This window comes from Bacillus rossius, chromosome 2 (assembly GCF_032445375.1).
Source record: "Bacillus rossius redtenbacheri isolate Brsri chromosome 2, Brsri_v3, whole genome shotgun sequence".
NCBI classification, from domain to species: Eukaryota; Metazoa; Arthropoda; class Insecta; order Phasmatodea; family Bacillidae; genus Bacillus; species Bacillus rossius.
Window position 1 is genome coordinate 14,559,412 of NC_086331.1, and position 20,597 is coordinate 14,580,008.

The 20,597-nt window shown below is 38.4% G+C and overlaps 1 protein-coding gene across 1 annotated transcript in view; it reads right to left on the reverse strand.

Annotated features, from left to right (window-relative positions):
• LOC134529911 (uncharacterized) overlaps positions 1-20,159 on the reverse strand; it is a 37,996-nt gene extending 17,837 nt beyond the window's left edge. Inside the window, exons 1-2 of the mRNA XM_063364468.1 lie at positions 20,040-20,159; positions 5,014-5,181 (exon numbers count right to left, since the gene is read on the reverse strand). Coding sequence (XP_063220538.1) covers positions 5,014-5,181; positions 20,040-20,141 — 270 coding nt within the window. The 5' untranslated portion in view covers positions 20,142-20,159. The remainder of the gene's footprint in view (positions 1-5,013; positions 5,182-20,039) is intronic.
• Positions 20,160-20,597: the final 438 nt, after the last annotated feature.

Sequence of the window (20,597 nt, forward strand, 5' to 3'; positions counted from 1 at the left end):
TGTCGCCATTTTTAATTTTTTTTTGCCCTCACCAGGTTCGAACCGAGGACTCCGAACTCCGTGTCGTAAAAGTATATTTTTTAAATATTTTTTATTAAAAATTTTATTATTTGAATTTTTTTATATTTTTTAAAAAAAATTTCATTAAAATCGGATAATAAATAAAAAAGTTAAAGATGGCGGCCGTAACGGAAATTGCAACGGTGACGTCATCATCCAATATGGCTGCCATGACATCCTTATTTTCAAGGTCGGCGGCTTATAAGCGGCTAGCTCTTAGGAGTTTTAAGCCGCTTTTAGGAGTTTTCGTTTTTTCTAGGGCAACGCGACTTTTGAGGATTTTCGAAATCCTAATTTTTGAACTGTGGAATTATTTGAGATTTTTTGGCGGAAATTTTTTTCAAAAAAATTGAAATTTTGGCGATTTTTGAGGAATTTTGGGCAATTTTTGCCCAATTTTGGTCATTTTTGGCGATTTTTGAGGATCAAATTCCAGGTCAAGGTCAAAGGTCAAGGTCATCCAAGATGGCCGCCGTGACGTCACAATCCAATATGGCGGACCGACAATCACAATCCACACCCAGAACCCGTGTCCCCGGAAATACTTTCCTATACTACTGAAGTCGAAGGAGACTAAATAAATATTCACATGGCCAAATAAACATCAAGAGCATGGTGGTATCAGTCACACAACGATAACTTCAGAAGTCACTTTGACATTGTCATCAAACATGAACTGCCAAAAAAAAATTCAATATAAACAAACCCATGCGTTATTTAAGTAAAAAAAAAAAAAAACAAGTATTTTGATCCTTGAGTACTTATTTGTAAAGACCCAAAAAATTCGCGAATTCATTTCGCGATAGGCTAAAATTCAAATAGTTATACCTCAGTGCTGCCTCTGGTTCACAACTCACTTGGATGACTCTGGGCCAATGAGAAACACTCAACCAAAGCTGTATCGAATCACAGGCTGCTACGTTCGGACGTCTCACAAGACAGCAGCCAATGAGTGAGTGACATTTGACCGAGTGTACGTAGAACTATGGAGTTTATCATACAGGTCATTGAACCCGCGAATTTTTCCGGTCCCTACTTATTTGCGGTGTCATTATAGTAGTTTACACAGAGGACTCCTGCGGCTGAGATCCGGGTGAGGATTGCATTTCCGGACGATATCTTGGATGACGTCACAACCACCGTCTGGGATGATTGATCCAAAATGGCGGCCGGGGTCAGTGTCAAAAGTCAAGGTAAAGGTCAGAAGTCAAGGTAGAGGTCAAAAGACCCTCAACATAGCGGCCGTGACATCATCCAACATGGCGGCCATGACGCTATCCAATATGGCAGCCAACAACCCAATCCTCGACCAGAAACAAGTCGAGACTAGCCTAAAATAGCAAAATATATTAAAATATATATGAACGAACAAAAAATAAACTTTTGAATTGCTTTATTTCCGGTGCTGTTCTGCAGTTTGGAAGGCACAGCCAAGGCCATTGTGGCTGTACACATGCACGCATGCGCACGTCAATGCGACCACAGTTTGCTTGGAACAAACCCGCAGACGATGGGCTCAGAGCCAGGTTTCAGGATCCTGCTTCTTCTAGTGAGTTCGCGCGCGGCCAAGAAATATTTTAAACCAATGTAATTTGCCAGAGGTGTTTCTTAACCCTGAAGAAGTTACGTTAGGAAATCTACGTGGGTGAATCCTACCGCTGTGGGTATCATTCTGGTAAAATACTTCTTTATAGAGATTAAAATAATTTATTTCACCTTTTTTTGTTACAATCAGACAAAACAAACATCAAATAAAAATAATATTTGGGGAAAATGTGATTCATTCTGATAATTTTTATATTCTTGGTAATGTGTGAGCGTTGGCGACAAATTGGTAAATTTTATTTTCGGTCGAAGGAGGAAAGTTAATTAATTCTCTTATGTGTAAGTCCAGTGTCTGTGCATTTTTTTTTTCCTCTTTGGTTCTTTTAGTGGAGTGTCGAAACCAGTTTCCATATTTCTTATTCGAATCTTTTTTTTTAATTATTGTTTCCTAACATGTTACTGTCATTAATTTGAAAACCTTGAAAGAATATAATAATCTACAATTTCTAACATATTTACGTCTCCAACACGAGATCTTTATTAAGTTCCATAAACGTAATATAAAATCATATATATGTATTACTGTTTTGTACACATTATAAGATTTATTAATATGTTTGTTGCTTCAATGTCTTTTTCTGGAATGTGAATGCTATACCAAAGTGATTAATACGGAAATATGTCAATTAGGTAATAGTTTATTTCCAAATTATTTAGTTTATATTATATTTTGTAAGTTATACTTATTTAGGCCGTCGAGATGGAAAATTTTGGAATGCAACGATTTGCGTGCGCAAAATGTAACGGAAATTAAACAGGAGGAAGTCCAGTACGTATGCGCGCTTCATCCAGTTGTGTTCAAACGCAAGATATACAACGTAGCACCTGTTTTAATTTCAACGATTGAAAAAGAATAGTTTATGTAATAAACAAATTGAAAACCTTATGCTCACATATATTTTAGATACTAAATATAATAATATCTTCAACTAATACCTTTTTTTCAATGCAGAAACCAGAGAACAGATTTTCTTTCATTTGGTTTTCTTCAGGTTTATTGTAATTTATAAGCCGAGAAACAATTAGGCCCTATGTTAGAAGAAACATTACGTCAATGATATTTTCCTTTTCGTTGGTTCTCTATGCTTAAGTTTATTAAGTTACACCAAAAAAATTATAACTTCTAACGCACATCATAATGCGAAGCAACTTTTTTGTCAAATCAAATGTTAAAGCTCAGAGTAACTCACGAAAAGTTATTACTAGAGACCTGCAAAATTCGCGGATTCATTCGGTGATAGGCTAGAATTCAAACACGTATACCTCTTAGATATTTTTGCTATTGGCTTACTGTTCATCTGGACGAATCTCAACCAGTTATAAACCCTGAACCAAAGAAGGATCGAATCACAGACAAACCAGCTGAGACGACTTACAAGTCGGCAGCCAATGAACTTGCGTTATTTGCCCGAGTGTACAGGGGTATGTTCAGTCTATCCTGAAGGCCATCGAAACCGCAAATTTTGCAGGTGTCTAGTTATTACAAAAAACGAACTGTCGCACACTGTGCCGGAGACTGTCGCACACTGTGCCGGAGACTGTCGCACACTGTGCCGGAGACTGTCGCACACTGTGCCGGAGACTGTCGCACACTGTGCCGGAGACTGTCGCACACTGTGCCGGAGACTGTCGCACACTGTGCCGGAGACTGTCGCACACTGTGCCGGAGACTGTCGCACACTGTGCCGGAGACTGTCGCACACTGTGCCGGAGACTGTCGCACACTGTGCCGGAGACTGTCGCACACTGTGCCGGAGACTGTCGGAAAAACGTGAGACATGTTGGTCAGCATGAGCAGCACGCGCTCCTACATTGTTTATTTTTAATGTTTCCGCACAGAAACTTAATTTAATGCAATGATATCTAGGAAATTATAATCTTGTCATAACGCGTCCAGGGGTCCGTTTCGTAATAGTTAGGGGCCGGCATTTTTCGCGAAAAGATTTGAACGCCTATTAGACTGCAACAAGGTATACCCGCACCTGAAGTTTCTTCCTTGTGATTGGCGGCCGTCTGCGAGAGAGGTCGTTGCCTTATTTGACCGAGCCACTCAGGACGCGTTTATTTCCGCACTGAATCACTGTGATTGGTGTTGTTACAATCGATATGTAGAGATAGGAAAAATTCGCGGGTTCATTTCGCGATAGGCTAGAACCCAAGTGCGTGTAACTTATTGCCGCTTCAGTGATTGGAACACACTTTGCCTGAAGGACTGTGAGCCAATGAATGACCCTCAACGTAAGAAGTATCGAATCAAAAGCATCCCAGTTAACAGGTGTCACGAGTCAGTAGCCAATGAGCTGGTGTAATATTCCCGCGTACATAGAGGATCGTGGAGTCCATACTAGAGGTCATTCAAACCGCGAATTTTTCCAGTCCCTATCGATATGTACCTGAAAGAAACTCACCCAATCACGAAACACAGACGATGCTACAATGTTTTAACTTACAGCTAGTCTTGAAATCTGCATGCCACTGATAATAGTATGAGTTCAGTGATACATAAATTTCTCCTTGTGGGTAAGTTCAAACAATTTAAAAATGAAACTCTAACAGCTAATCATATGTAACCGTATTGTTTCCCAATATCGTTGTAGTTTAAGAATTTAAAATTAGTATGCAAGCACATCCGTGTTTCACTAGAATGAAGTGTAAGTATTAGCACACTTTGTAAAACGTGGTATAGCATTAACGTCATTATTTTATACCTCCATAAAATTGGGGTACTTATGTGTGCATAAAAGTTCTTATTTTCATTAAATAACGCTATCCTTGGCTTCACAGTATTTTTTTAATTTATCTGTCAGTTTAGAAACTATATTTTTGTTTAGTACAGTTATGGTTGTGAAACCGAACCATCGTTGTCTAAGCGTTATTCTATTAGCTATTAAAATACATAGTTGTATTTCCTTATGGAGAAATTAATATTTACAACCTGTATAACATATTAAAGACGTAAAAGTTATTGAAATACACGTATTGGAGTGATATTAAGCGAGTCGATATATCTTCAAACTGATTGTGGTAACAACATTCCACAATTTTGATTTAGGTTAAGCTACTATTTTTGGTTTTATAATGAAGGCTGTACATCCCATGAATAGTAAATTTGGAGTATAAAAAGTATAAACTTAAAAACTACAAAACCCAAACAAAGTTTTTGTTGAAGATAATTCTATCATCTAACATGTTATCGAGCTAAGTGCGTAGTTTACAGATATAAAAAGAAATGAGTTGAGGGATGTAATACGCATTTAAGTTGGGGCACGAATAAGGAAGTATTTTTCTAATTTAATATAACTTTTTATGTGTTGTATCAACTATGATTTCAATCAAAGGAAGACTCACCCCGATTTCGTTGGTGAATTGTCGCACCAACTCGAACGACAGGGTTACGCCTTTATTCTTCACGTTCTTGTTGACGTAAAAGTAGGATTTCTTCACGTTCTTCACGTATTTCGTATTCCAGCTTTTAATTTCGAACGAAACGAAGCTCAGGTTGTACGATCGCTTCGTCTGAAACACACGAAAATTTCAAACAGGTGTTCAGACTGTGAGAAAGTAAATTGCAGAAAGGCTTAAGGGGCCCGCCTCGTCAGGGGTGTATGTGTGTCAGCGAGGTGGGATGATAAGCGCGACGCTCGCTGGTGCTTCTAGCGCGGTGTCGCCTCTGGACTGGCGCGCAGTCTTCTCGTCGTCACAGGATAACTGTGAGATCTGAGCGGTGACCGTAACATTATATGGCCGAGAAATGAAGATAAAGGTGTAATGCAAGTCCCTTAAGTGCTTTCAAGAATCTGTACCAGTTGTTTAAGCCTAAAAATTACTCTGATAACATGCGTTTTAGCCATTTTAACTAATCTACAAATACGGTTTAAAAACTTAATCCCAAATCAAAAGTACTTTTCGGCCCTCAGCGAACTCTTGAATGCTTTTTGTAAGCAGACCCCACTCGGATATCTTGAGTAGTTTTGAAATCGCGTTGTTTTCCCTGAAGCTGTGCACACCGTGTGTGTGCCCGGGTGGGCGAGGGCCTTAAGGCACTGGAACCACCATAAACTCGAACTTGTCATCGGGGCTCATATATCAATAAATGAGTCGTTTAGCTGGTAAGCATAAAATCACATCTTGGCAAGCCACGTGTGTGTAATGTTTTTGCGATCACGACAATTTTTTTTTACGGTTATTCATCATTGAAAAATTAATTCATTACTTTCGTGTGCCCACCTAGTCAGGGGCGTATTTGTGTTAATGAAGAGGAATTATTTTATGTGGCAAAATTAAGGCATGCCCAAATTGTCTTCCATTTAACCAAAATTAATTTTCTACAAAGTACACGTAAATTGATAACAAAACCAATCTAAAATAAATAGGTTAACTTAAACAAAAACAATAACCAAGAAGATAAAAACCAACTTACTAATAACATACAAACTATATAAAAACACTATCAAGTATATAAGAAAATATAAATTAAATATATGTAATTTGTTGTAAGTAGTTTAACGAATTATGTAACACATTAAAAAAAATATTAACAAATTGACATTTTTCAAACAAGATTCATAAAAAAGGTTCTAAATTTAACTAACACTATAGTTTTAACTACACTAACACACGTTTTGTGATAAAAAAAACAGTTGATAAAACTAACCAAATACATTAACTATCCTAAAAACTAATTCATTTTATAATAATAATTTACACATATTCACACATATTCAGCCACACACATCGCTGGCGCCTCAGCTAAACCTGGGCATGGAAGTCTTAGTAAATACCTAAATAATCTTAAACAATTAAAATGAATTTCGAAGCCTAATTGACTCTTGTATATAATTCCAGGAACGTACAGTAGCCATAGAATAATGTTTTGCGTATGTAACAGTCATTTTTTGTGGGATGAGCAAAGAACAATTTCTCTGAGAACGTTTGTCTACACCAAGACGGTGACCGAGTGTCTGAAACTTGTTGGCCAGATAATATGGGAACTATGTCGTTAATGTTTTCGTATGCCGTAAAAGTCAAAAGAATTGTTTTATTTTGTATAGTTTTAGCCAAGATAACCTATTGTATTATGTAGACATAAGCTCACGGTGCGACGCTCCTAGCCTTTAAGCATAAGGCACTAAGCTATTAATGTTGGGCATAGGCCAAGTAAGAGATATGTGTGGCAACCATAGCATTATATGGCGTATGTTTGAAGATAAAAGTGTGTTGCAAGTCCCTTGAGTGCTTTCAAGAATACTCAGTGGGAGTTTCATATCCAAATATTATTCCGAAAACACGCATTTTAGCCAATTTCATCCTCCTAAAAGTACTCTTTAAAAACAAAATCCGGAAGCAAATTTACTTATCCGACCGCAGTGTGTTCTTAGGGAGCGTTCAAGTACTACGTAAGGCAATTTTTTTGATATTTTGACCCCCCCCCCCCTTCCCCCCGTGTAACGCGCCGTAACGTTTTTCTGTAAACCCCCCCCCCCCCCCCTCTCCCTAGTAAAACGTTACGTAACCCCAAGTGACCATATTTACCTAAAAGTCACAATTATGTGGCGTAACATACCGGAATGAGTCATTAAAATATCTTTGTTATTGTTTTAATCGCGTTAATGTTATTTATTAACATTTGCAATGTCTTGTTTTTAAAAGCAAGAGCTTTCTAATGTTTTTTTGTCCTAATAAATTTTTACTACTCAGTCATACATTTAGCAAACATACATTTAATTACGTCGTTTTTCTGACTTGGCCCCGTCCTTACACACTTTTTGCTTTATCCGCCATTGTTCTTCTCATGCATTCTCCTATTTTAGCGTTTTACTAATAAAGCTATTAAAATAAAATAACAAATTTTATCTCTAATAATTTATTTTTACCTTTGGCAATGCAATTACAAACATAAAACTAACTGCAATAAAATATATTTGTCAAAATATAATCGTATTTAAGAATTCAATCGAATGAAAACGAAAACATTTAAAATAAAATAAGCCATAATTAAAATAAGTAGATTGTAAAAAAAAACAGTTCAATTGGAGTTTTACTGCTCCTCTGTCCATGGGTTTGCCAGCCACTCAGATTCTTTCATTACTGGCATCCGGAGAGCAGACGAAGAGGGTTCCGGAATTGTTAACCCGCTTGCATCAACTTCGTCTTCGTCGAGCCAATCGGCATCCTCAGACGATGTTTCACAGCGACGCACAATGCAGAGAAGCTCATTTGCCCTTCTTGCAGCAAGTCGCTGTGGCCGTACTCAACTTTCACGAAGGTCTTGGGCAGTCTTGCCATGCATGTAACGATTGTGCATGTGCACACTCTTGTGGGATGTAAAATAAATCCCACAGGTTGAATATAATCGGTTCTTTAGGTCGGGTTGTACTGATGGGCAAACTAAATCGTAAGGCATCTGCTTAAACCCTTCTAGAGGAGGCGACAGATCAACAGACAACTTCACAAGAAGTGGCGAAAACTTGCATGATCCTTTGTCTATCTGACTAGGTACCACGAGCTTGTTTGCGGTTTGAAGTATTGGGCAGGGTGACAGCAGGAAAGTTTCTGGAAAGACATATTTTAATGCACTCCTCAAGCGGGAACAGCAGGATTCATCCGAGCATTTAATAACTTGCAAGAAATATTGCGATTCACGGACGTGAGCGCTATACCACGCCATATTAGGTTCTGCTGGATCCTGCAAGCTATCTTCAGGGTTTCTATATTCCGCCGAAACATCGTAGTTGTCAATTTTCATTTCCCTCCAGACCATAGCAAATCTCTCCCCAGCATGTTGAAAATTGCGTTTTTCCACATCATCATCAACAGTATTTCCTTGGTTGTCGAGATGAGAACCAAAATGTTCATGCGACAGGATGACGCCTGACAGTCGTTTGCTGAGGGGGGCCATGCGTCTCTCAACTCGGTTGTATGCACTCCGGCCAGAAGCATTAGTCGCTATGAACAGGGCATCCAGGTTGTATTTTTTGAAGTGTTGAATGGCAAAGTTCTTGACTTTCCGATAACGCGGGTTTTCGTCTGGCCCACCATCTACAAACACGATGATCACTGGCTTCACGGTGTTAGATTCTGTCATCATTAAAGGTTTAAATGCAGACACTGATAAAAGTGATACGAAATCATAAGCATGGGTGTTCGCTGTGGAGGATGCGTTTTTTCCACTCCTTATAGATATGTGTGTCGACCCGCTGTAACCGACAGCTTCTTCCTTACCGAAACCGTCAAAATCCACATTGACGCCGGCGTATACTGAAGGAATAAGTTTGTGTCGCTCTGCTACGACCCAGTCATGGTCAGGTAAAAGTACTCTGTATTCCATATGCATTAAAAGAGGACTATGACTTTTCACTACCGGTAAACCTATTGGTACACGGGCCTTATCGTCTTGAGAAAGAACAAATACTTGCTGCGGTCCCAGAAGCGACGCGAGAGACTCCAAGGACCTGATTGTAGCAGTGCAGAATTCCCCATCCTCATGCTTTTTGTGCATCTCGGTCTGTGGTCTTGCTAACTTTACGGGGACGGTGCGTACGTGCCTCCTTCCCTCTTGAGTATCAGAAGCGCGTGGAAGTAAATGAAGATACGTGCCGCTTCGAGAAATTTGGAATCCCATCGACCACAGCCTCTCATGCAAATCGGACAGAGTGAGACCACTTCTAATCATTTCTGTTCGGCGGCGTTCATCAGCAGCGCTGCCATGATTGACAATGTTAATTATGGTCTCTAGGAGAGCAGGTTTCGAGTCAACCAAAGGAGGCTGCCCAGGGCCAGATCGAGGTTTTACTGCAGAAGGATTGTTTTTCTGACGTTCAGCTTTCTCAAGTTTTTCTTTGGCGCGAAATTTTTTTGCTCGCTCTGCACTGTCTCTTTTCTTCTTTAAACATTTTTGTTCTTTCAATTCTTTCCTTAGTGTTTTTATTTACCAGTGTCTCTTGCTAACAGTAAGAACATTTAATCTCTGTTGAAGTAGGCTCATTTTCTTCATAAGAGTTTCTTGAGCTGGTTTGTTTGGAACATTTTTATTGATGTCCGAAACAATCGAAGTCATGTGTGATTCCGTAGACGGGATGTCCAGGTTGTCTACAGTCTCCTCACTAGTAGTCTCACTTCGCTCAACATGGGTATCGCTCATCTTTCGTTTGACGGCAGTGCTCTCTCTTCCACCGACTCCGACAATCGATCCCATAAAAGATGAACACGTGGATGAAGCTTCAGCATCCGAATCCTATAAACAAAGTGAACAAATATTTTAAACTAAACTCAGATGTTTCAGACCGACAACTAAGGTCAAAATATGTGCACACTCTGTATAAAACCTCCATGCCGAACCTTTATATAAAAAAAACGTGTATAACATGTGCATTGAAATATATAATAAACTAGCTGCCCAACCCGGCTTCGCACGGCTATACTGATGGAAAAAATTAAGCCACATCTCCCATTTACAGTAATGGTAAATAAAAAAAAATTCAGTGAAAATTTATTACAATGCTGTATTATGTACCGGAGAGAAAATTAATAGCACCGATGGTTTCCCGACTCGTGCACGCAACGTACAACTGATGTACCCGTACTTCGCTACTGCAGTCCACAGGCAGATCACTCTTGCGCCGCTCATTGTACATGCCCCTCCTTGTGGGTACGCCACTGCCGCGCGATGCCCGTTGCCATGGAGACGCAGAAGGCATGAACAATGCAAAATCCTGTTCTCATGCAGACAAAGTACCCACTGTTGCCTGGTTTTAACCACCCATGGGATCTAATTTTCGGAAAATGTCATCCTGCGTAACATAAGGATCATTACTGTGATGTTTCAAGTCCGTAAAATATATATACTTGAAAAAAAGGGCAATTTTTGATATTTAAAGTACCCGAAAAATTTCAACGGTGATGAGGACTGCACTAACAATGAAATAGTCGTTGCCATAGAGACGAATGAAGCATCAACAAAGCAACAGACGTTGCCATGGTGATTTCCTACCAAAAACTGGAAATTTTGATATATTACGCCCCCGAAACTCCCCTTGGGATCGGATTTCCGCAGAATCCGTTCTTAGTGAGCGTCTACATCACAAAATGAGTAACTATGCTAAATTTCAAGTCAATCGGGTGTATAGTTTTAGAGATCTCGTGATGAGTGAGTCAGTGAGTGGTATTTCGCTTATTTATATATATATATATATATATATATATATATATATATATACATACATACACACAAGTCCTTGTCAGAATTGTAACGGGAGAGGAAAATTATTGATGGTCCGAAAAATGAAAATTATCTAAAACTAATAAAAATAATTCTAGTAAAAGAAAAAACAAATTAAACACAAAGAGAGAGGAAAAAAACAATAGTTTAGGTTTGCGATTTAAAGTGATAAAAAGTATTTAAATACTAATTGAACTCTTATGAGGGTACTGATTGCTTCGTATTTAATATCACACGGGTGTTTTTTACTTGTATGGGAAAATTAAGAATGATAAGGCATCTAGTGCGTGGCAACAATGTTAATAGGCAATAGGAAATAAACTTTTAGCGCCTGCGGCATTGTCAACACACACTTTGTACGTGTACTGCATGTTGTATCTAACCCCCTCCAACGCATTTGATTCTAAATTTGACTTTTAGTAAGGATCCCTAATGTTATTGATAATATAATATAGCCTATAGCCTTCCTCGATAAATGTACTATCCAACACTGAAAGAATTTTTCAAATCGGACCAGTTGTTCCTGAGATTAGCGCGTTCAAACAAACAAACAAACTCTTCAGCTTTATAATATTAGTATAGATTACCCGAGTTCATTAAAAGATTAGACATAAATAAATTTAGAAGAGCTTTAATATTACGGCTCAAAAAGAGGTGTTTTTACACAACTAAGGAATATTTTGATTATAAATGAGCGTGAAATGATATAGTTCTGTATCTACTGTCTAAATTATTGTTGTTTATTGATAATTAAATAATTATAGCTAAATATTAGGTTAAGTTTTGAAAATGTTTTTTTATTATTATTTGTTTTGTTATGACTTGATGTAATTTTAATTCTAATTAACTTTGTATGAAATTTGACACTATGATATAAAAATTACATCCTTAATTTTCACGCCTTACCTCAGGCTGAATACTATAATTGTAGATACCTATTTTTAAGACCTTGTAAGCAGTGGCGGTTATTGCATTAGAGCACACTCGCACGTGAACCCCCTTGCCTCATTTAAATAGGCGCCTATTGTAATACTTAAATATCATACACATCGAATAATAAATAAATGCAACCCATGTGGTCTTATAACCATTAGCAATATTTTCCGAAACCGCCGCTGTAGAGTAAGCGCAGCTATGCTGGGATCGCAAGTGCGATGGAGGCTAGGCGGGCGACGGCGCGCCGCTTGGAGCGACGTGGTGGGGGTAGCTGCCCATAAGCCAGCCTAGGAGCACAGTCCAGGCGTGCGCAACACTATCCTGTGCGCGGCGCGACGTTTCTTGTCCTGTTTCTCCCATTTTTGCTCGCTCTTCGAGAATGATGACGGCGCTGTTTGTCACGTGTTATTGTTCTACTTTAGTGCGTTTAGTGCGACGTTTAAAAAGTTTGTTTTAACTACTAAGTTAAGTTACTCGTTATGGCCTTGAGTAAGTTAACAGTCTCGGACATAAAAACACTGGTGTTCTCTAATTTGTCATTGGAAAGGAAAATCTAAATTAAACAAGCAGGCAGGCCAATGCCTAAACTTACTATAGTGTAAGTGACTAAGTCAAAAAATAGGGAGTTCAGGAGAGAATTTAAGCAGGACATTTACGAGAAAAACTCGTGGATCTGTGGATGCGAAGAAACCAACCGGCTCTATTGTTTTCCCTGCCTGCTCTTCGCGAAACGAAGTGATGAATCTAGTTCTGTAAGTTTTGGCGTCTCACATTTGTCTCACTTAAGTCAAAAAATAAAGAAGAATGAGAGTGCAGAAACACATTTGAATTCCGTCCGGGAGTTTCATCTTTTGGGGAAATTAGACATTCGCCAACAACTTGATTGTGCCTACCGTTTGAACATTAAACAACATAACGAGCAAGTTACAAAAAATCGTTGTCTCTTGTCTAAAATTATAGATTGTATAAACATTTGCGGGGCGTTTGAACTCGCGCTGCGAGGTCACGACGAGACACAAGAATCTGCTAATCCTGGAATTTTTAGAGGGTTAGTTAATTTTTCAGCAGAGTTAGACAAATCTTTGAAAGACCACCTTGCAAATGCAACTGTTTTCAAAGAGACTTGTAAAGAAATCCAAAACGATTTGCTAGATTGTATGCTTAAAGTCTGCCAAGAATACATCAAAAAAGAAATTTCATGTGGATGTTTTGTTTCAGTGATTGCAGACGAATAGACAGACATATCATCTTTATTCCAATTGGTTATAGTTTTTCGCTATGTGTTACCTAACGGGCAAGCAGAATAACAATTCTGGCAGTTTGTAAATCCTCCAGGACATGATTCTGCGTCAATCGCAGAATGTATTCGCATTGTTTTGGAAAGTATTGTTGACAAATCCTAGAAATTGATATCTCAGAGTTATGATGGGGCTAGTGTAATGAGTGGGCATCACAATGGTGTTCAGGACATTATTCAACAAAATTATATATATGCGCATTACGTGCATTGTTATGCGCATCAGTTGAATTTAATTGTGGCACAATCTACAAGCCAAAACCAACAAGTCCGTGTATTCTTTTCCAATTTGAGTGATATAACTAACTTCTTTAGCCACTCACACAGAGAATTGCTGTTCTTGATGGCGTTGTTGGCAGGAGAATTCCTCGTGCTTCTTCTACAAGATGGAATTTTAAGAGTCTTACTGTTAACACGGTGTACGAGTACAGAGAACAACTGATTGAATGCATGAAAAAAATTGAGTCGTCATGCAAGCAGTCAACAACAATAAATCAGTCGGGAGCTATTCGGCGTATGTTGAATGATCCAGTGTTTGTATTATGGCTGACAGTTTTTTCACAATATAATGCCGCATGTAGACATTTTGTTTAATCAGCTACAAAAAAGGAGCATCGATGCCGATAAAGTCAGGAAACATGTTGACAGTTTTCGACTTTCATTTGAGAAAGAAAGAGAGAATATGGATAAAGTGAGAATGCAAACTGAAATGTCGGTGCCAGAGCAGCATTATTAAAAAAAATAAAGTGGAAGATGTTCATGTAAATAGAACTGTTGCAGCCAAGGTAGAATGTGATGTGATTACTAATCAAGTAAAGGAGAGGTTTTCTTTCACAACATATTATTCTGCGGTATGCCTTTTTGATCACGTCCGGACCACACGCTTCACAAGGGCCAGGGGGGGGGGGAAATTCGGTGATTCTTTATAAAAAGAGCCTAATGCTGTGAACCCCCATTTTCAAAAGGCACCAGCCGCCACTGCTTGTAAAACTACCTGTGGTCATGCAAATAAAAAAATATTATTACTCGCGATTGCAGATTTTAACTAGGATTCCCTTAATAACTACCCCTTTGGTCAGCAAGGTTTTTGGGTACTCTGCAACCCCCTATGGAGCAAGGTTTTTATAAAAATAATACATGTTCGTGATTAATTTTTTTTTTAAATTTTTAAAAACTTATAAAAATTTAAATTGCAGATTGATAACAATTACGTGTCCAGCAAAATTTAAAAAAACACTATTTTACTATTAATAGTTTTCTAACCCATTTTTTCTCATTGGGTGCAACAACGGTCTATATTACATTTCCAAATTCTACTTATATTTATCGTTTTCATTTTACATTCAAACAAAAACAAAAATAGGACAAAGTAAGTTTTCAATTGCTCCCCAAGAAGGGCTACGTATGCTCAATGATTTATACTACACATATTTTTTATATAAACATCAAAACCTAGAAAACTGTACTGAAAAAGTGCACATACGCACCTTTTTTTTTGTCGAAGAGTACGCGAAGTCGATGCGACATTGGGCCCTGCTGATGTTGCTGGCGTGCTTGATGTCTTCATGGGTAGCTAAAAATATATAATAGTTATGACCAGTTGTTGTATGAAAAATTTAGGTTTCCAATTATTATTACATTTTAACAGTACTTACCTGTGTAAAATAATTAAGCATTGTTGCTTTCTTCTTCGTGGCCTTCACCTCTAACTTCGTATAACATCATTTATATGTTCTACGAACTTTTCTTTATTTTTTAATTTTTCTTTAGTCGTTTTCCAGATTTCGGTAGTATTTTTTTTGGCATAGTTGCGCTGGCAAGTCAGCATGACAGCTGACAGCCTTTATACGCCAAGAACTGATGGTACAAATCTCCCTCTTTTGAGGACATTACTCTCTTTAACAATAATATGAACTAAATTTAATATCACTTACTACGGCAATCAGCTATTGCCGTATTACGCAGCACTCGAATACTGACAATGAAATGACGTGAATACAGTCGGTCGAGTGCTTGGAGCACATAAACGAAGAGGGTTGCCATCTTGGGAGAACAAAATACGAAGAATTCAATCGGGAATTTCCCGTAAAAAATAAACGAAAAGGGTTGCCAACTTGGGAGGTTTTAATTTACTAGTTTTTTTATTAACCCTTCAGACCAATCGTCTTTCGTACCACAACATTACTGTTGTGATGAAAGAAAATCTCACACATAGAAAACAGTGTATTTTGAATATCAATACCTATATAATTTCTAATATGGCGATTGGAGTCTACGTTGACAACCGAATTATAACGAAGCCATCCGAATTGCGGTATTTTTTGTTTTAACTACTTTACTGGAGTGACGAGAAAAACTGTCACAGCTGTTGATAAATATATTTTTTTTTTTTTGCTTTACGTTAGGAGTTAGAAAAAACCTTATTCACTAATCCTGTAAAGCAAGCAGAAGCAATTTTTTGAGAGAAAAAGTTTTAAAATATGCGTGAAAGAATCTGTCTCTACGCGACCGTTCTGAAGGGTTAAAAAAAATAATAAAACAATTTGACGTAACGCGTAGGTCAAACCACCCCTGTAACGCATCGTAACATTTTACAAGACACCCCCCCCCCCCTTTCTCGCCCCAAATTCGTAACGTAATACTTGAACGCTCCCTTAAATGCTTTTCGCAAACAGGCGCCATTCGGATATCTTGAGTAGTCTTCAAATCACGTGGTAACTTCACTATCTCTACACACCATATGTGTGCCCTGATAAGGGGGGGGGGGGGGTCGTTAAGACAACGTCGAAGTCATTTCACCTATGTGTGATATACTGAGAAAAACATGCATCGTACACGCAAGCCTAGTCGACTCCATACATAAACATCTTGCCTGTCAAGACTTCCTGAAACCAAATAAACTGCGGCAGTATACTTCATTCGGGAAGATGTATTTTTTTGGTCATAGACTGAAAATGAAATATTATCTAAAGAACTAATCTTAGTTTAGGATGAATATGGAAGTAAGTTTTACATTAATCGTAAATTATTTTGTTCTAAATTGCTACGAAGTCAACTTCCAGCCGCATTGGTCTGAATTAAAATCCCTGAAAATATTGTTACGATGCGGCTAGAGACGAGGCAACGAGGCAGGCCAGTCAGACCAAGGCGCCGATCACAAAAAGGGGAGGAAGGGGTCCAGGGGAGGCCCGGACACAGGTAGCGCCCATCACTCCGATACATAGTAATCCGATTAGAGTGGTGTATATCTGTCCCTCTCGCGTGTTCGGCTCTACCTCAAAACCCCGTCCACGTAAATTGGCGTAACTAGGACGTCATTGTTCTTGCAACCTCGGGCGTTAAGTTGACCTTGATGACGCGACACTTCGAAGGAATGCGAGAACATTCCAGAGCGGGGCTGAGAGGCATACAAACATGGAGGTTGACCTGCGAGGCCAGTAAAGTGAAGAGGGTGAGTGACACCCTTGGCGAGCGATAAGCGGGGGCGAGCGACGGGCTTCGTGTGCGAAGACCGGATCACCGAGGATTGGTGCATCCGGCCGGCGAGTGACTTGTGCGAAGCCCAAGGTGCGTGGTAAAAGGCGAGCAGTAAACAGATCCACTGTCGAGCCGAGCTACAGTGGGGAGAGTGAATAGTGGTCTTATTAAAAGTAAGATTACTTAGTGGACAGACAGGTAAATTTATGTTGCTAAAATTTCTAAAAGTTTCATATATTTAATGACGTTTTCGTTTGCACTAAAAAGAACCCTCAATTTCAAAGGCGCATGGTACTGGCTAGAGAAACTGTTAGGTTCATTGTTGTTTATGATGTTTTTACTCATGTTTATTCTGGATCAACCTTAAACATCCAAATTCCAGAAATATATTTATTATTTTCTAGCTAAGGTATGAATTTATAGAGGACATTTAAAGGTTTTTAGTCAGTATGTGCATGTTGGGCCAGACTTTAAGTATCCAACATATTTTAAATTTTACGAAATCATTACTTAGCTGATATTTTATTTGAGCTGGTTGGATGTTAAACGAATTTGGTGAAATTTTAATTTTATGGATTTGATAGGAATTGCATATAGAGCTATTTTGCATCTTAATTACTAGATAATAAGCAGGAATCATAATCATGGTTGTTTGACAGCCGATGCATTGTTGGCCAATTTAAAAAAAAAATAAGTTTTATTAGGATATTTAAGAACGTTTGTGTCTGGGTATTTTATAACTCTCCCCTAAATAATTTAATAGAGTATATTTTTAATCTGATGGAAACATAATATTGGAAAATATATTTCAAAATCTATAAACTTGGGTTATTAAATTGCCGAATAAAAGTTTAAAATATATCAGCTAATGTAAGTAATATATGCATGTTATTTGACCATGTGTTTGGATTCCAAAACATTTTATTTTTACTTAATTTATGATCAATAATTATTTAATTAATTGTTATAACATTCGTCTTAAAGTATGTATTCTGGTAAAGTAAAAAAAAATACTTAGGCTTTCCAAAAAATTAAGTGAAAAAATACTTCATTTTATGGCTATAGACTATACTTTTACATTTTCCCCTCAAAACTTTGGCTCTAATGCAAATGTCTCTCTTATTAAATAAACACTTAAACAAAAAAGGATAATAATATGTCAAGGGGGCGAGACAGAAACAAAAAAAAATAATATGTTGTGTTAATTAATTTTAATATTGAGCATTTCCTTTTTTAAAAGTAGTAATCCCACAACATTAAGTGTTTTTCAAAGACCATAAAATAGTGCATATTGACAGGATTATTACAGTTTTAGTCATTCATAAAAATAAATCATCTTTTAATCGCCACTAACTTCATAGATAAAGCTGTTTTTAGCAGCCAGTCCTTATTTACTTCAGTGATTCAAAAAAAACTTTATCATGTGCTTAAATGAAGCCGCATTTAGACAACTAAGCGATAAAAAAAATTATGGCCTTAAAAATGTTGAAACCAAGGTGTCTTTCTTTTTTTTTTTATCTCTCGATGTGGACACGATTTAACCAAATAAAGTAGTAAAACTTAAGTCCAAAGAAATATCTTTTGAATATATTTTTGCACTAAAATATTAATTAATTTTATATTATGTATTATTCCGGTCTGTTTAGTAATATCGGATGACGGACATAGGTGACGAACTATTATAATTCCGGCTTAAAGGGCTCGCCTACCCGAGCACACATACGATGTGCAGAGCTTCGAAAGAAACCACGTGATTTTTAAAAATGTTCAAGATATACGAGTGGGGTCTGTTTACAAAAAAAAACATTAAATAACGGACTGAGGCCATATACGTAGTTTTGTTCCCGCATTTATTTTTTTAAACTGTATTTTCAGGCATGGAAAATACGGTAGAGATTCTTGAATGCACTCAAGATACTTGCATTACACCTTTTAAGTCATTTCTACGCAAATTAATGTAATGGTAACCGCCGTCAGACCTCATAGTTGCCTCATGTACGACGAGAAGACTACGCGCTAGCTCAGAGGCGGGACCGCGCTAGAAGCACCAGCGAGCGTCGCACTAGACTAGGGGAAGCCTATGATGTACATTCTATATTGCACAGACCCGAATACTCACGTTGGCAAGCCTTCTTTCCACAGACGAGAGAGCCAAACGCCCGATCGTGCATCTTCGTTTTTTTTTTTTTTTTGTTCATTGTAAATAAATATACAACTCATGATAACTAATGGTCAATTAGGTTAGGTTAGCTACATTACAAATACTTTAAAACATTGTGGACGGTTGATTTGGTTAGGATAGCTACATTAAAGATACTGTGAAATCATGTAAACTGTTTCCTAGCCCTGGATAGCTACATATTAAAATGGTATTTGCTAAGCAACCATAAAATGATTTTACAGTATTTTTAATGTAGCTATACTTACCTAATATAACCAACCTTCCACAATGTTTTAAAGAATTTATAATGTAGCTAACCTATCCTAATCGACCGCAAAATTTAATGCCACGCCGGTTTATACAATGAGATAGAACAGAAAAAAAAAGCGAGCATAAACTTCGGGGAACTTCGAGTTTGGCTCTCTCGTCTGTGAAAAGAAGGCTTGCCAACGTGAGTATTCGGGTCTGTGCAATATAGAATGTACATCATAGGCTTCCCTCGCACCAGCGGGCGCGGCAAGGACTCACACACACACGATCAGTCGGAACTGTCAGTCGGAACCGCCGTGTGTCAGCTAGGACGGTGGACTGAATCAGTCGGAACTGATGGACTGACGAACTGATGGCTTCCCATCAGTTCGGACTGTGTGCTCGAGAACCCCCCAGTCCGAACTGCCGTGTGTGGAAACAAAGTCTCGCCAGTCCATACAAGCAGTCCATAAGCCGAGTGTCGTGGCAGACATCTTTGTTATAATCTTCGGTTGCTTTGCATTTTTTTTTTTACCTTTTTCTAACTAAAAGTGCAACTGAAATTGCAACTTCCAATGTTTCTTGCATACTTTTCGATGACACGATACATCAAACAGCAACAGCAACCAGAATACTGAGTGCGTCTGCACTGTTAAAAAATTTTCACCTTCAATTCACGAAGAACGCTGGTTACAGATTATCCAGGGTTCTTCGTAAATTTACGGCTAATCTTCTTAAATTTACGGACACTGAGATCACTTCCTTTGAAACATGAATCTGAAAGATTATTAACAGAACATCCGAAAACTGGGTACGAATACTCTTATTTTGTCCACGTGTTAGTTTATCTCTGTTCAGAACGAAACACGCAATTCGGAAATCAAAATTACGGCGTAGTTTCCAAGAATTTTCAATTAATTGAAGTTCCGAAGAACTCTTTATTTGAGGTTAGTTTTTCGTTGAAAAGTCCGTAGATTGACCGTAGTTGTGAACGGTGTGGGGAAGTTCGGAACTGGGAGACCCAAGACGACAGTTACCGGCGAATCCGGAGGCCCTGCTTGTCCAAAGACGACCACCGCGACTGCCAGCAGACAGCAGCCAGCCCCCAGGACGACGTAGTAGCGAGCGCGGCTACCCATGATGCACGGCGCGAGACTGGCGACACCCGCCCGCCTGCAGCGCTTTAAGAGAGAGAAAAAAAGTCCCCGTCCTGCCGAGGTTTAATGTGGCAACCCTGTGTCGCGTGCGTGTGTCTTTTTTTTTTTTTTTTTTTTAACTATTCGGTGACAACGCAACCGTTCGCTTCCGGCGACCGGAAGCCGTAACTTCGCTCGTCGCTAACACTGTTTGCGCGCCGTGAAAAGGTCACGATACAAAAAAAAAAACCAGAGGTGGTAACTGAAAATATTTAACTGCCGTGCTGTGTCGTGCCATGGAATATTTTTATTCCCTGGTTAACGTGTTGGTACGCTTTGTTTACGGGAAGCACACTGTGGTTAATTCTTTATATATTTTTTTTAAGTGAAGCTTCTTTGGGCGCGATGAGGTTGAAATTTCAAGGCCGAGTTTTAATGCAACGTTTTTGTGAAATATTG